Source organism: Belonocnema kinseyi, chromosome 9 (assembly GCF_010883055.1).
Source record: "Belonocnema kinseyi isolate 2016_QV_RU_SX_M_011 chromosome 9, B_treatae_v1, whole genome shotgun sequence".
In the NCBI taxonomy this organism is placed as follows: domain Eukaryota; kingdom Metazoa; phylum Arthropoda; class Insecta; order Hymenoptera; family Cynipidae; genus Belonocnema; species Belonocnema kinseyi.
The window spans coordinates 3,222,648-3,242,303 of record NC_046665.1 but is presented as its reverse complement, the minus strand read 5'-3'; the positions used below and the strand labels follow the sequence as shown (position 1 = coordinate 3,242,303).

Sequence of the window (19,656 nt, the reverse complement as noted above, 5' to 3'; positions counted from 1 at the left end):
GAGGGAGCTCTTCTTAATATTTTGACACCAAAATCATGTCGATACACCTTACCGACTGCGAGTAAAGCCACCCACGCTTTAACTTGACAGACTGTATATGCAGAGTATCTGTAGTTACTCTAGATCGCTGCTGTAAAGCTCGTTGGATTACTTCACCGCCTTACGCTCGGTCAGATTTCCGAACAGTGGACAAAACCAGCTGCGGTTGTTGCCAATACCGATGGACACAATCATCCTGGTACTCATTGGGTCGCCATTTATGTCGGAAGCAACGGACGCGGTACCTACTTTGACAGCTAGGGGGTACCGTCTCTTGTACCTGAACATCTTCTTCGTTTACGGGGAAATTTTTCTTCCTACAGGTGGAATACAAAAATACTACAAAGTGCGACTTCGGATGTGTGTTGCCAGTACTGTATTATATTTCTTTATTACATGTGTAATAATTATTCTTTGTCTGACTTTACTGATTTCTTTACGAATAATCTAGAAGAAAATGACAATATTGTGCTTCAATTTTACAAAAAAGTGTTAAAGAAAAATGAAAGGAAGAAAAACCCTTCTCCGAATACGAAACGACGACTAAGTGGTGGTAAATATTGTAATAAAAATAGCGCTCTTCTATCATGTACACACACAGCATCATCAAAATTGGCCACACTTTTCTTACTATAAAATACACGTCTTTTTCCATGCTTATTATATGCATTCCCTTTTTTTTCAAACTATTTTAATCAATAAATGTGACTAAATTAAAATGTAAAATACTATGTTTTCATTTCAAGTTCCTCATCACTTTAGTTAATATGTATAATTTTACGTTAAATATTAAATAGTTTAATTATTAACATAACCTAACAAAGCGAAGAGATAAAGGGCGTAAGCATTACGGCAAGGTTTTCCAAAGTGCAGTGGGGCGGTAGGTACATGCTCATACCCGTGCACTGGACGGGCAAGGGGGTTGAGGCCATAGCGGAGGAAGTGGGGTGAATTAAAATTGGAGGGGGTGTTTGATCTTAGTGGGGCCTTACTTCTGATGATTGTTTGGTTAAATGAGATTTAATGCCCTGTTTGGATATTATGCTGACTTTACTCTCATGTTCCTTTATACGTTGGCTTACCGCTTTGTCGGTTTCTTCAATATTGACTTCGTCGAAAGATTAAGGGATTTTATATACTTCTGGATCACTAAGAGGCGCATTTTTCTCTTTAGCGTTGCTTAGAAGTTGTCCAGTTTTCGAAGTTAGTTTAAATATGGTTTATATGTTGTGTTTATTAAGAATTCATCCTATTTGTTTTGCGACAACTGGGATGTAGAGTAGAATGGTGGTCGTTTTTCCCTCTCTCTTTCTTTAGCAGGCTGTGTTGGCTTTTTCTAGTGTATTTACTCATTGTCTTATCAATTTTTATGTGTAATTTTTCTGTATTTTGATTCGCTTCACGTTTTGTAATACCGTTTGTAGGTTTTCTGTAAACGTCATGTCCTATTGTGTTAGCAGATCTTTGTCTGATCTTTCCGTTTTTTAAGATTTCCATGGTAATATGGATATTAGAGTGTAATCGATTGATAAAATCGAAAAACTTATTGGGCTCTTCCAGTCCATTTCACCTGATGAGAAAAGGATCTTCAACGTTAAAGATTTTAGTTTCTCGATCTTGCATAAAAATGTTGGATATAATATATACGATAATAAGTCATCTCTTGGATTCACAATTTTATTAGATGACAGCTTTGTAAGCCTGTAAGCTTAAGAGTTTTCAAAATATCCTATAAAAATACGCTCTTCAGATTTCGCATCCCATTTTCTCGGTTTTTGTTTCGGGACTTACATCATGGCTTTAGATCCGAAGACCTTTAAATGACTATTATCGGGTTTTAAGCCACTCCAAAGTTCCTTTCCCAGATAACAATGGACGAGAGCGCACAGCAGCCGCACAACGTGTGAGCACGATGTGTCGCCAAGAACGTAAGCACTTTGTCCGTGCAAGCGGACAATCAGATTGTCACTATATTGTTATCATTTTAATAATTTCTAAAGTCAAACATGAATAATTCTCATCAATATTAACTGGTTTAGAATTTGACAATATATATGATAAACTTTGCAAAGATTTTTTTTCAACAAAGAAGAATTGGTGGTTAGAAACGCTTTTATATAATAATGTCATAAAACCTACCATATGTTAAATTTGAAACAATAGTTTTTAAATAAAGGGCCGATCAAGTATTACGAAAGCATAATCTTCCACATTATTGACCCTTTTAACGATTTTTACTAAACTTGGAACATTCTGCACATCGTGCACGCATCATGCAGGCTTAGTGCCGACATATTGTTATCTGGTTTTGAAGTTAGTTTTTATACTCCTGCCATAGGTGATCCATTAATTACACAGGCCAACATGGTTTTGTTGTTGGAAAGTAAAGGGTCATTTCCGAAGTAATTTTTTACGTAGAATCTGAATCCGGGGTCTGAATTGCCCTATCACATCAGGATTTTAAGATATTTGAGGTTATGTACCCAAATAATGGCGTTTTTGGCTATTTTTGACGTTATGTACAGAAGACACAATTTTTTGGGGATTTTTTCTTTAGTTGTATCATATAGTACTGCTATCTCTCTGTAATTTTAGAGTCGCAGAGTTCAATTACCATTTTTCTTTACCAAGTTACGCCAATTTGGAATTACGAGATAGGTCCCATTATGTCTTGAGCATTTGCTATAAATACTTTGAGGCAGACATTTCCTCTTGGGTGTTTTCTCTTTAAAATTTGTACTTGGGAGTGTTCATGGTTGTTGAAATCCGAAAGAGCCCCAACGTGTGGACTGGTCGAAACTGATTGGCCAATGAAGTCTTGATTTAAAAATCCGGGAGGACGGAAAACCAAATCGGTCGTCGAAATACGTTCGATCTTTATTACCGTGACGAATGTCAAGTTTCCCGGACCGAGCGTGGGGTCATCTCATATTTTTCGATGTTCATTGGTGTAGGCATTACAAATCCTTCGTGGTGCATTTGTCCGAGTATAGAACTGCATTAAAAATACAACACGAAGAATTTGTAATGCCTACACCAATTACAATCGAAAAATATGAGACGACCCCACGCTGGGTGTGGGAAACTTGACATTCGTCACGGTAATAAAGATCGAACGTATCTTGACAACAAAATATAAAGTTTAAAATTAATAAATAATGAATATTTAAAGTAAAGCGATTTCTTGTTTCATTTTTATGGTAATATTCACCTTTATTACAACTTTCTACGATAATCAGAAGCTGAGATCGTGACACTGATTATGATTATTTATAGCAGAATAAGTTATTGTTTTAACTGAAATTGGCTGACGCCAATTCTTTTCACAAGACTTACTCTATTCGTGTACTGATTTCGAGCACAATTTCTTTTGAATTGCTTTTGAATAATTTTCGGAAAAATGACTTGTCAAGAAAAACGGCTTTTTATTATTATGGTATTCCTTTAATCTAAGTTTTCTCAAAATATATCAATTTTATCCAAAAATGATATAATAATGAAAATATGCATCTCTAGGAGTAGGCCAACTTTTGTTTCAAAGTTTTTCCTGTAAAATCAATTTCAAAAAATTTCACTTGAATGTCCGGCGACTTCGAAGCTGCCTGGCAACACTTTTGTATCCAGGTATGTGTCTGGAAATGCGCAGGTGGTATTTCTAATGTCAGCCCCTACATGTACACCAAATTTCAACCTTATACGAGTCATTTTAGTTAACTGTCAAAAATTCGCACCTTTGGCAGGTTGTCACCGATAAACGCATCTACACACACCTGCCAGGCACCCATTTTTAGGTTCCTCATCATCAGACGAACATTTCAAGTGAAAATTGGCCTTATTCGTATTATGTTGCCATTTACATTGTGAACCCACGGTCTATTACGTTTACGCCTTGACCGATCTGTAGTCGATTTCCTAATATATTAACGCTACGAAAAAAAGATCACATGTCAGAATCAGTGCTTCGACATACTCCTTTACTCGATTTCTTTCCATCTTAGAGGTTAGATGACCTTTTGTTATGGCAGGGACACTGGTCCAGAGAATTCCTCGTTCTAAAACATTAAATAAGAACAACATACGATAAACTTTAGTTAGAATTTTTGATCTTTACTGAAACCTTCCGAATAGAAATATTAGGTTAGTTAAGTGTGCAATTTTTCTAGTACATCCCATTAAACTTTTCTTTAATTCAAAGAAATTTTTTATTTTTTGTGCAATTAAGTGTTTCTCATGATCATTTCATCTTTAAAATCTTCACTCTTTCCACTCGCGTCGTTGGCCTCAACTTTTCAACTGGAACTGTGTCGTAAATCTCAATATGTCTCAAACAATGGCGGTTTCATTGTTTTTCATTTTCCAATGAGAAGTAGTAATTTAAAAGATTTTGATTCCCTTTAATTGGATATGTTTGTACAGGGTGTAATTGATGATACTGTAACTGGCGAAAACAGTTTGTTTGCATAACCATTCTAATTTCAAACTTTTCTTATTGCAGAATTTAAAAAATCAAGTTATGACGACAAATGTGTGGGTCGAACAGGTAAGCCAAAATTTTAACATTGTTTTACGTTATTTGTATGTTTATCAGTTTAGACATAACGACCGAGCAGATTCCGGTCTGTTCTTTTAACACAGACCAAAACCCAATGTGGGCGCTTTAAAGCATTCATTTTGTGGCGTGGATATTTTCAAAAGCCCACACCTGATTCGAACAAAATATAAATGATGTCATATAATAAATCGTACATCGTTAATTTTATATGTTACATCGTACATCGTACATCGTGCAACATATGTCATGTTATGAAAAGTCGTGTCATCTTGTTCCTTTTCATACAGTAACGTACTGAACCACACCACACCACACCACACCACTCCACTCCACACCACACCACACCACACCACACCACACCACACCACACCACACCACACCACACCACACCACACCACACCACACCACACCACACCACACCACATCACACCACAACCATGTCATGCCATACCAAGCCATCCCGTACCATACTATACCATATTATATTCAGGTGCAGCGGAACAGCTCCAGGCCCTGTGCATAAATTTAAATGCGGGAAAAGGGTGAAGGGGGGGATAGGGGAGTGATTAAAAAATTCTATTTTAACTTTTACATTGAACTTCCTTGGCGGACGGAATGAATGGAGATAATTGACTACAACGTACCCTTATCGTGTCCCTATATTATCCTTTTCTTATTATGCAACAAAAACTAAAAAAAAAAAAAAAACATTAACACGGACACTTAAATTATTATAATTATGATTCTACGTTAAAGTTGCTACTGAATGAAGATGCGCCTGAAGTCGCCTTTAGAATTGTTAAGTAACAGTTATTTAATTTTTTTAATTTGTGAAGGTGCAAAAAAAATATTTCAATTACTCCGTGACGTTCTCACGGCAAATTTAGCTACAGGTATAAGATAAGGCCCTACTGCAAATACCTATATAGGTGCCTGTAAAGGTGAATAATAGGATTCTATATAAGGATCATATAAGTGACCTATATAGGATCCTATATAGGGTGACCTATATAGGTCAGTATAGGTGCCTCCTATAGGAAATGAAAAAGCTTCCTACACAGGACCCTTTATAGAATCCTAAATGATTATATGGTAGGGGTATGGGTTCCTTCTTTCTACGTTAGAATCCATATAAGAACCTATACATGTTCGTACTACTAGACAATCCCATAGTCAAAAATAACTACTGCGCAGCTGTATCTGCTATATAAAACTATTGCGTAACACTACTGGTTCATCATCTGTTCTATATAGATCACTTATAGGATTCTATATAGTATCCTATGCAGGAAGCTGTTTCATTTTCTATAGGTTGCTCCTATACTGACCTCGGTATATAGGTGACCCTATGTAGGATCCTATATAGGTCACTCATATGATCATTATATATAATCCTATTAGTGACCTATATAGGTACAGTGAAACCCTTCAAAAGCCCTCCCTTCTATAGCCCTTCCGAGAATTGACGCCGCGCCGTATGTAAGTATAACAGGATTTGAGCGAGGGCCGGGGGTCTGCGGTTGTCACTCAGGCGAGCAGTCAAGCGTGAACAAACGAAAGTGGAGCGGGCTACAATGAGTCAGTTTCCACCCACCGTCAGCTCCAAAATCGGCGCTATAAAAGAGTTTCACTGTATTTACAGTAGGAGGGTACGTTGGAACGTACCTTTTCCGTTCGTTCTATCCGCCAGATTAACAGGGCTATAATTTAAAAAGAATATTCTGAGTACTTTTAATGCAAAATTGGGACGAGTATCAAGTACAAATAGTTCTCATTTATGCGGCACATATCATTATCGACTAGGGAAGACCACCCTATAGCAGATAATCCTTGACTATATGCGCAAATATAAGTAAGATAATCAATTGTAATTTTAATATACTAACACGTATCGTGTCTTCACTAGCACTGACATTAAAATAATTATTTAACATCTATTAGTATTTTTAATCAATGATTATCTACTGTAGGATCATAATATTCTGTAGGGTGGTTTTCCCTATTCACTCGATTTTCCTAGGAGCGTTTGGTAGAGAATTATAGGACCCAACACCTGAAGAACAACAAGGATGATAATAGGTACCCTACGAATTATAGGACCCAACACCTTAAGAAAAACAAGGATAATAATAGGTACCCTGCGATAATAAGTAACGTATAATGATTAGTACCGAATTATGTTTCGGATGTAAATACTTCGCATCTAATATTAATAGTACACTAGGCACCAATGGTCGGGAACTTCTTAACTCAAAATGCGGCTGCCGTGTATTAAGGTGAAACTTATATTGTCTCGGGCAGTCAAAATAAAACTCTCTGTTCTCTTTGTTTAGAAGATACGAGCGATTTTTTATTACCGCGCGCACACACAACTCCACTTGACCGGCGCACATTGTGTGTGAATGAACTTTTTTCGTTTAAAAATATACAGAGCCCTTAATTTTAGCCTGATTTTGAAGTTTTTTAAAATTATAGTTTATTAAATTCTGGAGAGTTTGACGCTCTAAACTTTTGTCTCCTCAATTTTTTTAATAATAATGTTTTCACTCCAAGTTTTGTTATAAACAAATTTTTTGAAGAAATTAGCAAATAGTCTTGTTATCGGTAAAAATATTCTGTTTTCTAAAAGTAATTCATATTAATGTAGGAATTACATTTAATTACAAAACATAACTTTAAATTTTATAATAACCATTGTTATAAACAATTCTTGTGGCAAAATATTAACATTTGAAATTTTTTCAAATTATATTATAATTTCCTTCAATTGGCAGAACTTCAGATATTCCTTGAAATAATGAATGTTTATTAATATTTCATAAAATATAACAATTCACGTTTTTTTAAATAAATACAAAACGTTAATTCTTTCGCATAGAAAAATTTTTTTTGCGGTGTAAATATTTTAAGCTGTTGGATGAATGAGTGCTAGCTATACAAATATTGAGAGGTTAACAATAATCATTGCTATAAATAATTCTTGTGGCAAAATATTAAAATTTAAGGTTTTATCAAATTTTAATTTTCTTTAATCGCTACAATTGGCTACGGATATTCCTAACAAACGTATATTTGATAATATATAGCAAAATATAACAGCCTTAATGTTTATGAACAATCTAAAATAAAAAATTCCAAATGTTGGCAGTTTCACTTGGTAAAAGTCCAATTTAGATTTGACAAAACCTAAAGTTTAAATATTTTCTTACAAGAATTGTTAATAACAGGGGTTATTGTTAACTTTTCTCAAACTTTTCTAATATTTTTGTGACTAGCAGTCATTCGTCCAATACTTTAAAACATTTCCAGTTTAAAAAATGCTATGCGAAGGGGCCGAAACGTAGAATTTGTTTATATAATTTGTTTACAAAATTTTTAATGTTGTAGTTTATCAAATAGTTTAAAATATTTATTATTTTAAGGATCACCAGAAGTCGTATTGGCCATGAAAGGAATTCTATGAGTCCCTAAACATTCATTTAAGACAATATAAAATTTTTCTGATTATTTATCAAAGCGTTAAAAATTGTTATGTACAAAGTTTCAGTTTTTCTATACTAATCTCTTCAGAATTCAATGAACTTTAATTTAAAGAAAACTAAAAATCAGACCAAAATTGAAGACCCTCAATATTTTTGAACGAAAAAGGTGCATTTCTTCTCCATGTGCTGCGCGGGCGGCAAATATCTCTCGTCTATAACAATGGCTGCCCTCCATTGAATGTGTTGTAGAAACCTATAGAAATTAACAAAAGGATATATAGAACCATATAGAGCCATTTATAAATTTTACAAATTCTACATGGCCTATGTATCCTTTTGTCATTTTTGTAAATTTCTATAAGGCATTTAATAGAGGGTCGGGGACCTTTCTGCAGTGAGGTTGAAACCTAGACCCACTTGTAGACAGTTTTTCAGCGTTGTAAGAGCTCTTTAGACCACTTGGTCTTGAAGCTATTCAGCAAGATTCAACTTTAGGAGCTGCCATCGGGAGAGACGAAAGATTTTTATGTTTCTCAAGAGAGGCTCAGAAATAACAGCTATTGGACCTGTGATTAGGAAATATCCTGGTTTGAGAACTTCGAGGTCGTTTGCGTTATCGGTAAGAGGACAAAGAGGTCTGGAATTAAGCACAACTTTAATTTCTGACAGCAAGGTGTTCACCTCTTTATAAGTAAGGAGATAGTCTTCGACAACTTATCGGAGATGATACTTAACTGTTTTTACTCCAGCTTCCTATTTTTTATACAAAATGAGGAGCCGCTGGTGGATTGAAGAACCATTAGGTTCCAGCTTAATCAATGCCAGAGTAGAGAAATGGACGTAAAGGTGTGATGCGATTAGCAGGTAGTTGTCCCATTAACTATTCGGGGCACTTTTTCTCACGCATTTAATGCATTTGCAAACGAAGGAGCTAACTGGAGTTCGTCCACCAAGAATCCAAAAGTCATTTCTGATAAATTTACGTTGTAACAGGTAAGGTGATAGGTGCTGCAAAAAAGTTACCTCAAATATTACTTCTGCCGAAAATGGATATGCGTTAGGCATGGAGAGGTGATAGCATTACTACCGTTTTCAGATGAACCCTTTTTGGCTCAGTCCATAATTCGACTACCATCTGGACCGTATCTATCACAGCTCATGAAAGTAAAACCGAGGAAGTCCTTCATGACGACTTGCTTATATTTTTAAAGGTAGAGGAACTTACAATCAGATCAATTTTAACCTCACATGAGCTGAATTGTAAGCAGCATTTCTTATCGACTCATCAACGCTTATCATAGGGAAGGTATATGGCACGTTTTCTTTTTAGGAACGGCCCTCTGATTGATATTTGGTAATTCTTGAAACAAAGAAAAATTAGTCTTAAAAAAGGGTAGATGCTCGCTTCATTAACTCCTGAACGCTTTCCATGTGTGCTAACTGTTGCTATTCATTTAGAAATTCATCGTATTCAGAGTACAAAGAGGAATCTTTGTACTCTGAATACGATGAATTTCTAAATGAATAGCAACAGTTAGCACACGTGGAAAGCGTTCAGGAGTTTTCTGATATTGATAATTCTCTAAAAAACTTGTTTACCTTATCGCCCTATTTTTAAGGATAGTATTTCTACTACTCGTATAAGAGTAGTGTTTAATGCTTCAAATCGAACGTCCGAAAATATGTCCTTGAATTCGCATCTTCATGTAGGGGCCACAATTCTTACGGAACTATTCTTCAGTATATTACGCTAATATTTTTATCGCTTTTTCTTTGTAGCAGATGTACAAAAACTGTTTAGACAAATTTTGATCAACCCCCGTGATAGTACTTTTTGGTACTGATGATACAAAAGAAGGTCGAGAATTAAGAACACAAATAATTCAATTATTCAAATAGGGGCGTTTCTATCTAAGAAAATTGGCAAGTAATGACGAGTTACTATTGTCAAAGTGTCTATCAGGAACTTGTGAAAGAGCATTTGATTTTTGTATAGATAAGGAGATTAAACTGAAAGTTTTAGATTTACAATAGGATACTGTATCTGATGTTTTCCAATTTGAAGTACAATCCCGACCTATGGAATCTCTGACTAATCGCCTAACTTTTTCTGTTACTCCACTCGACTGGCAATGTATGGTAGTAATAGTAGCTAAGCACTTAATGTAACAGCTGTGGTTTAAAAACTTTAAAAACTTCAGTGGGATGAGCTGTTACCCACAGACTTAGAGGGCCATTGGTCCAAATATTATAAGAGCCTTACTCAACTTAAAGCTATTCAGGTACTACGATAGACTGCACAAAGCGCTGATATTTTATGTTCCGAACTCAATGGATTTTCTAACGCTTCTAAAAGAGCCTATGCAGCAGTCGTGCATCTCCGTATTATTCACGAGAAGAGAACTGTGCAAGTTGCCGTCTACCTGGCGTACCTTTTGTATCCAATCGAGTAGCTCACATGCATTAGCTAATTCTAAATGCCAAGTGGAGACATGTTCCCACTAAGGACAATTCCGCTGCTTGTTCTTTCATGGACCTTTTTCCAGGAGAGCTAAGGGATAATCCTTTATGGTGACATGGACAACAGTGGCTAGACAAACACTCTACAAGTTGGCTAGGATAATGACCAGAATTGTTTCCAAATTTTGACCTTGAGTTAAGCAAAATATATTCTCTCCGTTCAATGAAACAAGCTAAGCGACCCTTCGATTTGTCTGATAGGTTTTCGTCTTGGCCAAAATTGTTAAGATTGACTGCTAACTGCACTCGGTTTGTCATGGCATTTCTAATCAAGGTTGTTAGTTACCGAAGTCTGCCTTTCAGAATGACACTTTGGCTCTTACGCATTGCGCGCGTTTCTAGATGCGTCGGAAGCAATACTTTTGAAAGGACGTTTACATAATGCTCTAATTAATTACAGTGAGTACGCTGGTAAACAATTGATTAACGCATGTGTTCCATGTGTTCATCTGCCAGCTATTGTTTTACAATAGCTTATGGGTAGCCTTTCGAACTTGCGGATCACTCCATGTCACCACTTTACGCACACTGGTCTCGACTATGCAGGTCTTTTTAACGTACTCTTATCTACGGGCAGAGGAAAAAAAGCTAGAATGGTTACATCGCCTTATTCCCTTGCTGCGTAACTTGTACAATACATTTGGAGCTTGTTTCAGATTATACTTGTGATGCTTTTTATAGCGAAATACCGCCGCTTTACAAATTTTCGTGGATTACCAGCACACATTTACAGCGAGAATGGTACCACATTTCAGGGAGCTGAAAGGGAGCTACGTAATTGCCTCTTGAACTTACGTAATCATAGGGACTTGCAGAATTAACTTGCCACTCAAGGAACTGCTTGACACATTATGCCGCCTACTGCATCTCATTTCCAGGGCCTGTGGGAGGCTAGGGTCAAAAGCTTCGAACTTCACTTTCGCCAAATAATAGTGTTTAGAACTCTTAGTTTCGAACAGTTCTATACCATTTTTACAAAAATTAAGGCAGCTCCTAATTCACGTATAACAGAGCCGCTGTCAGATGATAGTAAGGTTTTTACGTATTTAACCATAGAGCATTTTTTGATTGGTGCACAACTATCGGGTCCCCCTAAACAATTAGTTCATTTTGTACCGGAGAATCGATTTTGTCGTATATTTGCAATCTATACAACGCCGATATAAGTGGACACGTGAACAGTCTAGTCTTAAAATCGGTGATCAAATATTGATGCTTAAAGATGGTCTAGCTCCAACTAAATGGTCACTAGGTCGCGTTTTTAAATACTATAATCGGGGAAAGGTAGCTTAGTTCGCTATGTTCTCATTAAAATAGCCACTTCGAATTCGAACGACCGATTGTTAAGTTTTGCTTGTTGCCTCTTATCTGAAGCCTCTACTGAATTGTGCAATTTAAAGAAAACTGAAAAAGCTAGAGTAGCATGGGGTCTGTCATGGCAAGATACTTGCTTATAACTTCGGGTTAATTCTTAACTATACTTTCATTATATACCAATTTATTTAGTATTAAGAAAGTTTTAATTTTTACTCACATTTAACATTATTTTTCATGGCACGTGGCGAAACTGAATTTCAGCAGTGACATAAGGACAAAATCTTTTTTTTTAATTTTTTAACATAATCTCCTTCGACTTCTACACACTTCGTCCTGCGCTCTTTAAATTTGTTTATACCATCGAAAAGGTAGGAAGTTTCGAAGCTTTGGAAATACTCATCTACAGCGGCAGTGACATCCTAATCGGATGAAAATATTTTTCCCCCGAGAAAAATCTTGAGGTTTAAAAATAAAGATAATTACCAGAAGCCAAATTAGATTAATTGGGTGAATGAAGAAAAAGTTCGAACCCTAATTGATGCAATTTTGCCACCGAAACTGCGGAAGTGAAGAGCCGCTGAGTTTTCACGGTGAAGAAGGAAGGCTTCGAAACTTCCTATTTTTCCGAGAGTATAAAAAAGTTAGAAGAGCGCTGGACGAAGTGTGTAGAAGTCGAAGGAGATTTTGTTGAAAATTAAAAAAAGTTTTTGTATGAAAAAGGTTTTTTTCTATATTTTTTACCTTACTTATTGAAGGTCGTTCAATAAGTAAGGTAAACAATACAGATAAAAACCCTTCAATTAAACCTTTTTTATTTTTTAAATTAATTTTCATACTGCAATTTATTATTAATAATTTAGACTGATACGTGCTTGATTTACATTAATGAAAATATAATCTAAAATTTTGTATGATTTTGCAATTACTTCTCAAAAATGGTTTACAAATTTGTCAAGTTTAAATTATATAAGCAAAACTCTATATACTTTTAAAATATATCTAAGAGAGTTAAAATTCGGCTATGGCTTGTAAATTTAATACAAAAAGTGAAAATGAAATTTTTGTTTATAATATTAAATCTAACCAATAAATAAGATACCTTTAAGAAAATTACATACATCATTGAAGAAAATTAAGCTAAAATTAAAAATTTCAAAATATGAATTTCGTGATTATCGTATTAAATCGATTATCTTAAATAAATGTATGCAGAATTATAATTTGTTGCGTAAGCAATATCGAGAAATAAGTTGATGGAAAAAATGGCTATAACCATTATCGTCTCTTAGTAGGTGTAGGGGAAATAGGGGAAAGAATCATTCTTAGCCTAGATAATGTAGCCACAGTAATCTTTTATAATTGAGTAAGCGATAATAGATATGTTATGAATTTTTTAGCCCATTTAGTGTTTCAAGATCAGAGGAGAAAGGAAAAGGAATACTGAAAAAGGATGCGTCAAAAGGACAACTTTCTTTGAACAAATTTTAAAAGTATTCGAGTTCTGAAGCTGAAGGTTTATCAGAACATTCTTCAACATCAAGTCTTTTGGTACTATTAATCGGCAAAGTTGTTGACAGTCATATAGTAATTTCTTACAAACAGCTTCCAAGTATGATGTCAGTAATAATAATTTAACCGCTCATTCTCCTTGAATCTTACCTTTATAACCCCCGATTATTGATTCATATTTTGATATATGATCATCCACGTTTGAAATTGATGTTGACTTAAAAAACTCGCATCAAAGTTTGCCTCCGATTTTCCAAAAGATTGTATGGGTGGTGAACTATCTACCTATATTTTAAAGAAAATGTTAAGCAATGGTGATATTGTTCTTCGAGCCTGGTTTGTGTGGAGCATAGTGAAGGACGCCCTTTATCTTTTACTGTCCATAATCTACAGCAAATTTTCGCAATCTCAAAAATATGATTTGTCATCAGTCATGAGTGAATTGTTGTTTAGATCCATGAAATAAGAGCAAAAAGTGTGAAATGAAATCCTAATGAGACTTTTTGAAGCAACCTTGTTTCTTGCTGAAACAGGTTTGACTTTCCGCGGAGATAATAACATAATTGAAAACACTGACAACGTTAAGATTCTTTGAATCCTTAAACTTTGAGCCAAAAATCACCACCTACGTAAAGTTCACAGAGACGGAAAATACGAAAGATGAAAGAAGACTCCTGTCTGCATTCTACCTCTCGAACTTGCTGATCGACCTGAATGATTGACATCAATTTGGGTGAAAGTCCTAAAATCGATTGATATGTAAACAAAGTAATTTATGCATAAGTGCAAAGCTGGATCTCACCTTCAAAATTTGAAAAACTTAATTGCAGAGCTGTAAGCTCCACACAGTGGAAGACGGGGAGAAAATTTAGAACGAAGCTTTCACGCTGGTGTGAAACAGTGGATGGTCAAAATCTCTTCAAGCGAGTTAGTCAAGAGAAGTTGTAAGTAGAAAATGTTAGACGAGGTTCATGAGAAAGAATTTAAAGATGAAAGTGTAGCCTTTGATGTAAAATTCAAACGAGAAATTTACTAAATTAGTCTAGACCATGTGATTCAGGATGTAACTATGCGGTTTGAAGCCATGCAAGAACTTTTTAAAAACATCTTCTTCCTTTGAAATTTACGCGTTTAATTCAGGACGAATTTTAAAAATAAGCAATTAATCTCGTAAAAAGATACCCCACGAACCGGTAGCATGAGCTAGTGGATAAAAAAGCCGTTAACAGTTAATTTATTTTACAACTGTATTATGCCGTATAACCAGAAAAAAATAATTAAAAAAGAGTTGAAAAATGTCGTTTTAACTCTTTTGAGGATTGTCTTAAAAGGACGTTCTTCTCAGTGACTTTCCATTCTGTAGGTTTCAGTTTTTCAGTAATCTGTACTATGCAAGTACTGCGCCAGTGTTGTATTTCAACCTGGGTCTTCACTGTCTGAGATTTTAATAAGCTTGCGATAGCTGGATGACTTTTTGTTTGTACTTACATTTTCAGAATGAAGTACTTGCCGCAAACATTAAGTTTTAGACACGTGGAATTTTAGAAATTCAAAAGATTTGCTTTTTCGGCACAGTTAACGTAAAATTTACAATTAACAGGAGTTACCATTAATTTACTCTTCAGCTTCATATTCTTCTTATTGTTTTTATTCTTAGATTTCACACGTACTCTGGATTTAAAATCTCAAAGAAAGGTGTAGCAGACTACCGAGAGATCCTGCTGATTGACAGGTGCGCCTGCAAAGATGCATCAGCCAATCAGCGAGCCCTGTCAATGGCCTGAATAGACTAGCAAATAGCTTTCGATTTAATCTCTAACACAGAAGAGATTGGTATGGACTTTGGAATTAGACAAGTGTGCCAAAATCCATCTGAAGGAAGGAAAGATTACACAGGCCAACATGGTTTTGTTGTTGGAAAGTGGAGGGTCATTTCCAAAGTAATTTTTTACGTAGAATCCTAATCCGGGGTCCTGTAGGTTATGCACCCAAAAAATTGCGTTTTAGCTGGTTTTCGGGTTATGTAGAGAAGGCACAAAATGTTTTGGGATTTTTTCTTTAGTTGTATCATATAATACTGTTCTTTCTTTTTAATATGAGAGTCGCAGAGTTCAATTACCATTTTCTTTATCAAGTTACGCCAATTTGAGATTACGAGATATATTCCATTATGTCTTGAGCATTTGCTTTAAATACTTTGAGGCAGACATTTTCGACTGGGTGGTTTCTCTTGAAAACTTGTACTTTGGGGTGTTGAAATCCTAAGAAATTGTGTGTCTTCTGTACATAACCTCAAAAGTAGCTGAAAACGCCATTTTTTTGTACTTAAACTCAAATACCTGAAAATCCTGACGCGATGGGCCAATTTTGATCCCGGATTCGTATTCGATGAAAAAAATTACTTCAGAAATGATCCTCCTCTTTCCAACAACTGACATGACCCCATTATTTGCAGGCCTGTGTTATGGGCGTTCCCAAGGACCCTGAGCTTGTGGATATAAGTGTTATTAGATATCTTATAACTAGAGATCTATAAATATCTGGTTATGCCAAAAAGCCGCATTAAAAAAGTGACATCAATGAAGGAATCTCTCCGAGCAGATACAAGTATCTTCTTCCACAGATTTGGTCTGATCCGCGATTATACTTTTCACGTCGTCAAGGCCGACGCGGACCTCTAAATCTCCAGCGTCTTCATAACCGAATCTTTCTAATTACTGTTTATATCGTTGCAAATAGCAGAGATACTTTCTTCTAAAAGTCGAAGTAGAGAAAGCAGAGGTTGCAAACTGCCACTAACAGCTACTCGACAAGAAAAGGCACTGAAGCTTTCACATACATCTAGAAAAACAGTCCCTGACAATGGAGCAAACTTTTGCTTTTCTCAGATCATCAGGACTTAATTCAGAAGCGTATCATGCACTCAAGCGGGAACCACGTATCTAAATAGACACAATGCGGGCCTAAAAGTTTAATGTTTGCAGCTCTTACGGTGTTGACCTTCACCTTATCCTGCCGAGCGCTTCGACGAAGATAGAGTTAGTTGTCCAAGACAAGACGTGACAAATCGTATGAAACTTCAATTTTCTTATAATCTCAGCTCCAGTCGACTATAGCATCACTTCTCTTGTAGGTGCGAAACTATCAATGGTTCTCTGATCTATCGTTTTAATTTCATCGTGCCCTTTGAACACGCATATAATAGTCGTGAGATATGGTCGTAGGTGTGCTCTACTGCGATTTTACTAAGAGTAGGTGTCATTTTTGGATGAAAACCACCGTCGGGTCTCATTGGCAGCAACTGCTATCTATGGCTAAGATCCCCGCTCTCAGTAAAGCCGGTGTAAATCACACCCATGACCACGTCATACGTCCGTGTGATGGTTGCTTAGTTTCAAAACTGAACTTTTCCATTCTACCATTCTACCATTCTACTATTTGCGGGAGTATTTGCGGGAGTGTGCGGGTGGAAGCCAAGGAGGTGAGTAGGGTTTTGAGGGGTGAGTTAGGAAGTTAAAAATTAATTTTCGTTTGTAGTTATGGAGCGGGATTTGGGTAAATAATTAAAGTAAGGTTAGGTTGCCAAGGAGTCGATGGAGTTTGTGATCAGGAGGTTGGACCTTCAAGGGGGACAAGGGTGGTTCATCTGGGCACGGAGATAAAATTTGCTACACGCCACGACGGGTAACTGTGCCTGACCCGGTGTCGAGTGGGCGTCAGGAAGTGGAAAAAAGCGGAACAAAGGAAGCGAGAAGGCAGGAAAGAGAACGTCTAGCACAAGTGAGGGGAAGGTTCTCTTGAAGAGGAAGAGAGACAGCCAAAAGTGTAGAGAGAAAAGCGCGTTAAGGAGAAAACAAAATTAGCGGTAAAGAGGCCATTTAAAAAAAGCGTAAGGACATGTAGGTCAACCCTCCCCCCAAATGAAAGGGCAGTTTGAGAAGGAAACTTTTTGGGTGTTGATAAGTGAGATCAAGGGATTCAAGAAAGACGTAAGGGGCTATGAAGAAGATTGAAAATATAAGGGACGACCTGCGGGTCAGAGATGAGAAATGGGGAAAGGAGCTAAGAGAGCTGAAAACGTTAAAAGAGAAAGCGGAAGAGCGTAAAAATAAACAGGAGAAGAGAGCGGATACGGAAAGGATAAAGGAAATGTGGTTTAGAATGGAGAAAAAAGAGAATGTTGACAGGAGAAATAATATTGTGATAAGCGGATTAAAGCTATAGCGCAGGTAAGCAAAATAAGATATGGAAGCGCTGCTACAGAGCATGTGGTGGGTTAAAGGCAAGGTAGGGAAAGGTAGGCTGAATGGAAGAAAGAAAAACGAAGTGGCGGATGCGGAATTGGAGAGCTGGAAAAGAAAGTTTGGGATAATCGAAGACAAAAGTAGGATACAGGATTAGAGAGCATTTCATCAATCAATATTTGATGAGAAAGGAAAGGGATATGCAAAAAATGCTGAACGAGGTGGCTAGGGGGGAGAGGAGAACAAGGAGAAGGATGTATTGAAGGAATTGCAGGGGAATTTGTTTTGTAGGAAGTAGGGGCGTTATGGAAAAAACGAATGGAGGAGTGGTAAGGGTGCTGTAACAGAACGTAGAAGGGCCAAAGGAGAATTTTGAGGATTTCTGGAGGTATATCCAGAAATTTAGAGTGGTGGGACTGCTAGAGACGTGAGCAGAGAGAAAGGAATGGGATAGAGTAGAGCCAAGGTTACCAAAGGTAACAGAATTACAAGCCAAAATCAACGTACAACTTGGTGACCTGGAAGTAAGACACTCTTTTGCGTTAGCAACAATTATGGATCCAAGGTTTAAAACAGATTTCTTCGACCAATATTCCCAAGGAACAATATTTACCATGTTAATTAAACTTGTTAAAAAATTGTGGGAAAAAGAAAATGGTAAAAACAGTGAACTTGTCGTGGAACAAAAAACGGAGAACGAAGAACCTGCTCACGAACTGGTGATTTAAAGGGATAGAAGTACTCTACGCCGGAATTCCAATCATCCTCCCTTGTCTTCTGGCCCCAGCCTTCCTCATCTTTCTTGGTACGGATTCGCTGGAAACCCGGGAAGCGAACTTTCATCAGGTGAATCAGCGTTGCTTAATCTTCGACAAACGTACCTTTATCAAGCCTTATTAGCCCGAAGTAAGTTTCCGGGTTTTTTTCGTCATGATCTTGCGCCGCCTCGCTGTTTCCGGAATGCCTTTTAATTCCTCGCAGAAGCCCCACCAATCCTCCTGATATAATTTCTTCTTTTTATATTGTATTCATACTGGGTTGTCTTACAGATGTCTTAGTCTGAAGGCAATTTAGTTCTACTTTTCTGGTTCCACAACATTCTTGTCTTTTTACGGATATTTTTGAAGTGGGTATTCCTCCATGCTGCTCCTTTCCGAGACTTAATTGTCAAAGTTACCACAGCTTATAGGTAATTCTACAAGTCTCCCTTTGAGTTCATGTTGATATCAGTCTTCAAGTGTATTACTGGGGTTTCTAACCTTTAATATCGCCAGTTTTTCTAGGGTTAATCGAAACAAGATTTATTTGCGTTCCGTTAGAAAAGTTGCCTTCCACTTTTGGCAGTGGGTTAGAAAAGGGTCCCGAAATGGACTCCTTATTATTTTTGGGTTGTTTTATCTTACGTGCTTCGCTCACTTTGGTCCCTCGAGAAGCTAGGAGAACAAGGAACACTCATCACGCAGCACCGCCTGCAGACGCCGTGTCTACATACTGCGGGACTTAAACCGCTATCCAAAAGTTTCCATTAAGACATCTCATTTGTTAACCCGGCTTGTACGTCTCTCATAAGGGTAACAGACCCTTTATATGGCGATCAGATCGTAGCTAGAAAGCATGCGAACTTGCGCCCTCGATATTCTAGGAGGCTTCGCTATTGCCCCCTTAAGGATCGGTCCTTAGTTTAAGTCGAACTAACTGGAGTCCGTCAGTTCCCCAAAGTAGCTACACGTCGCGATGCAGCCTCTCTGGCTTACCTTTTCAGATCTATAGTCCGATGAGGCTTGTGATCCCTCCCAACGCTGCTCTTGCTAAACATTCAACCATTCATCAACATAACTTCGATTTTAGATATTAGCTTAGATAGATATTATTAGATATTAGCTAAAGAAACACATTGTTACTAACGAATCTTCATGAAAATCTTGTACATCGTGAAAAATGCAAACAATGTAAACTTAAGAGCCGACGTAGACAGGTATTCTTTTAGACAGGT

General features: G+C 36.8%; 1 protein-coding gene across 5 annotated transcripts in view; it reads left to right on the top strand.

The window, feature by feature from the left end:
* Positions 1–19,656, top strand: part of LOC117180926 (acetylcholine receptor subunit beta-like 2) — a 562,005-nt gene that overhangs the window by 211,649 nt on the left and 330,700 nt on the right. For 4 of the 5 annotated variants that reach the window (XM_033373558.1, XM_033373561.1, XM_033373560.1 and 1 more), the window contains one exon: positions 4,535–4,579. The exons of the other annotated variant lie outside the window; for it this stretch is intronic. In XM_033373558.1, coding sequence (XP_033229449.1) covers positions 4,535–4,579 — 45 coding nt within the window. The remainder of the gene's footprint in view (positions 1–4,534; positions 4,580–19,656) is intronic. 5 annotated transcript variants of the gene reach the window in all.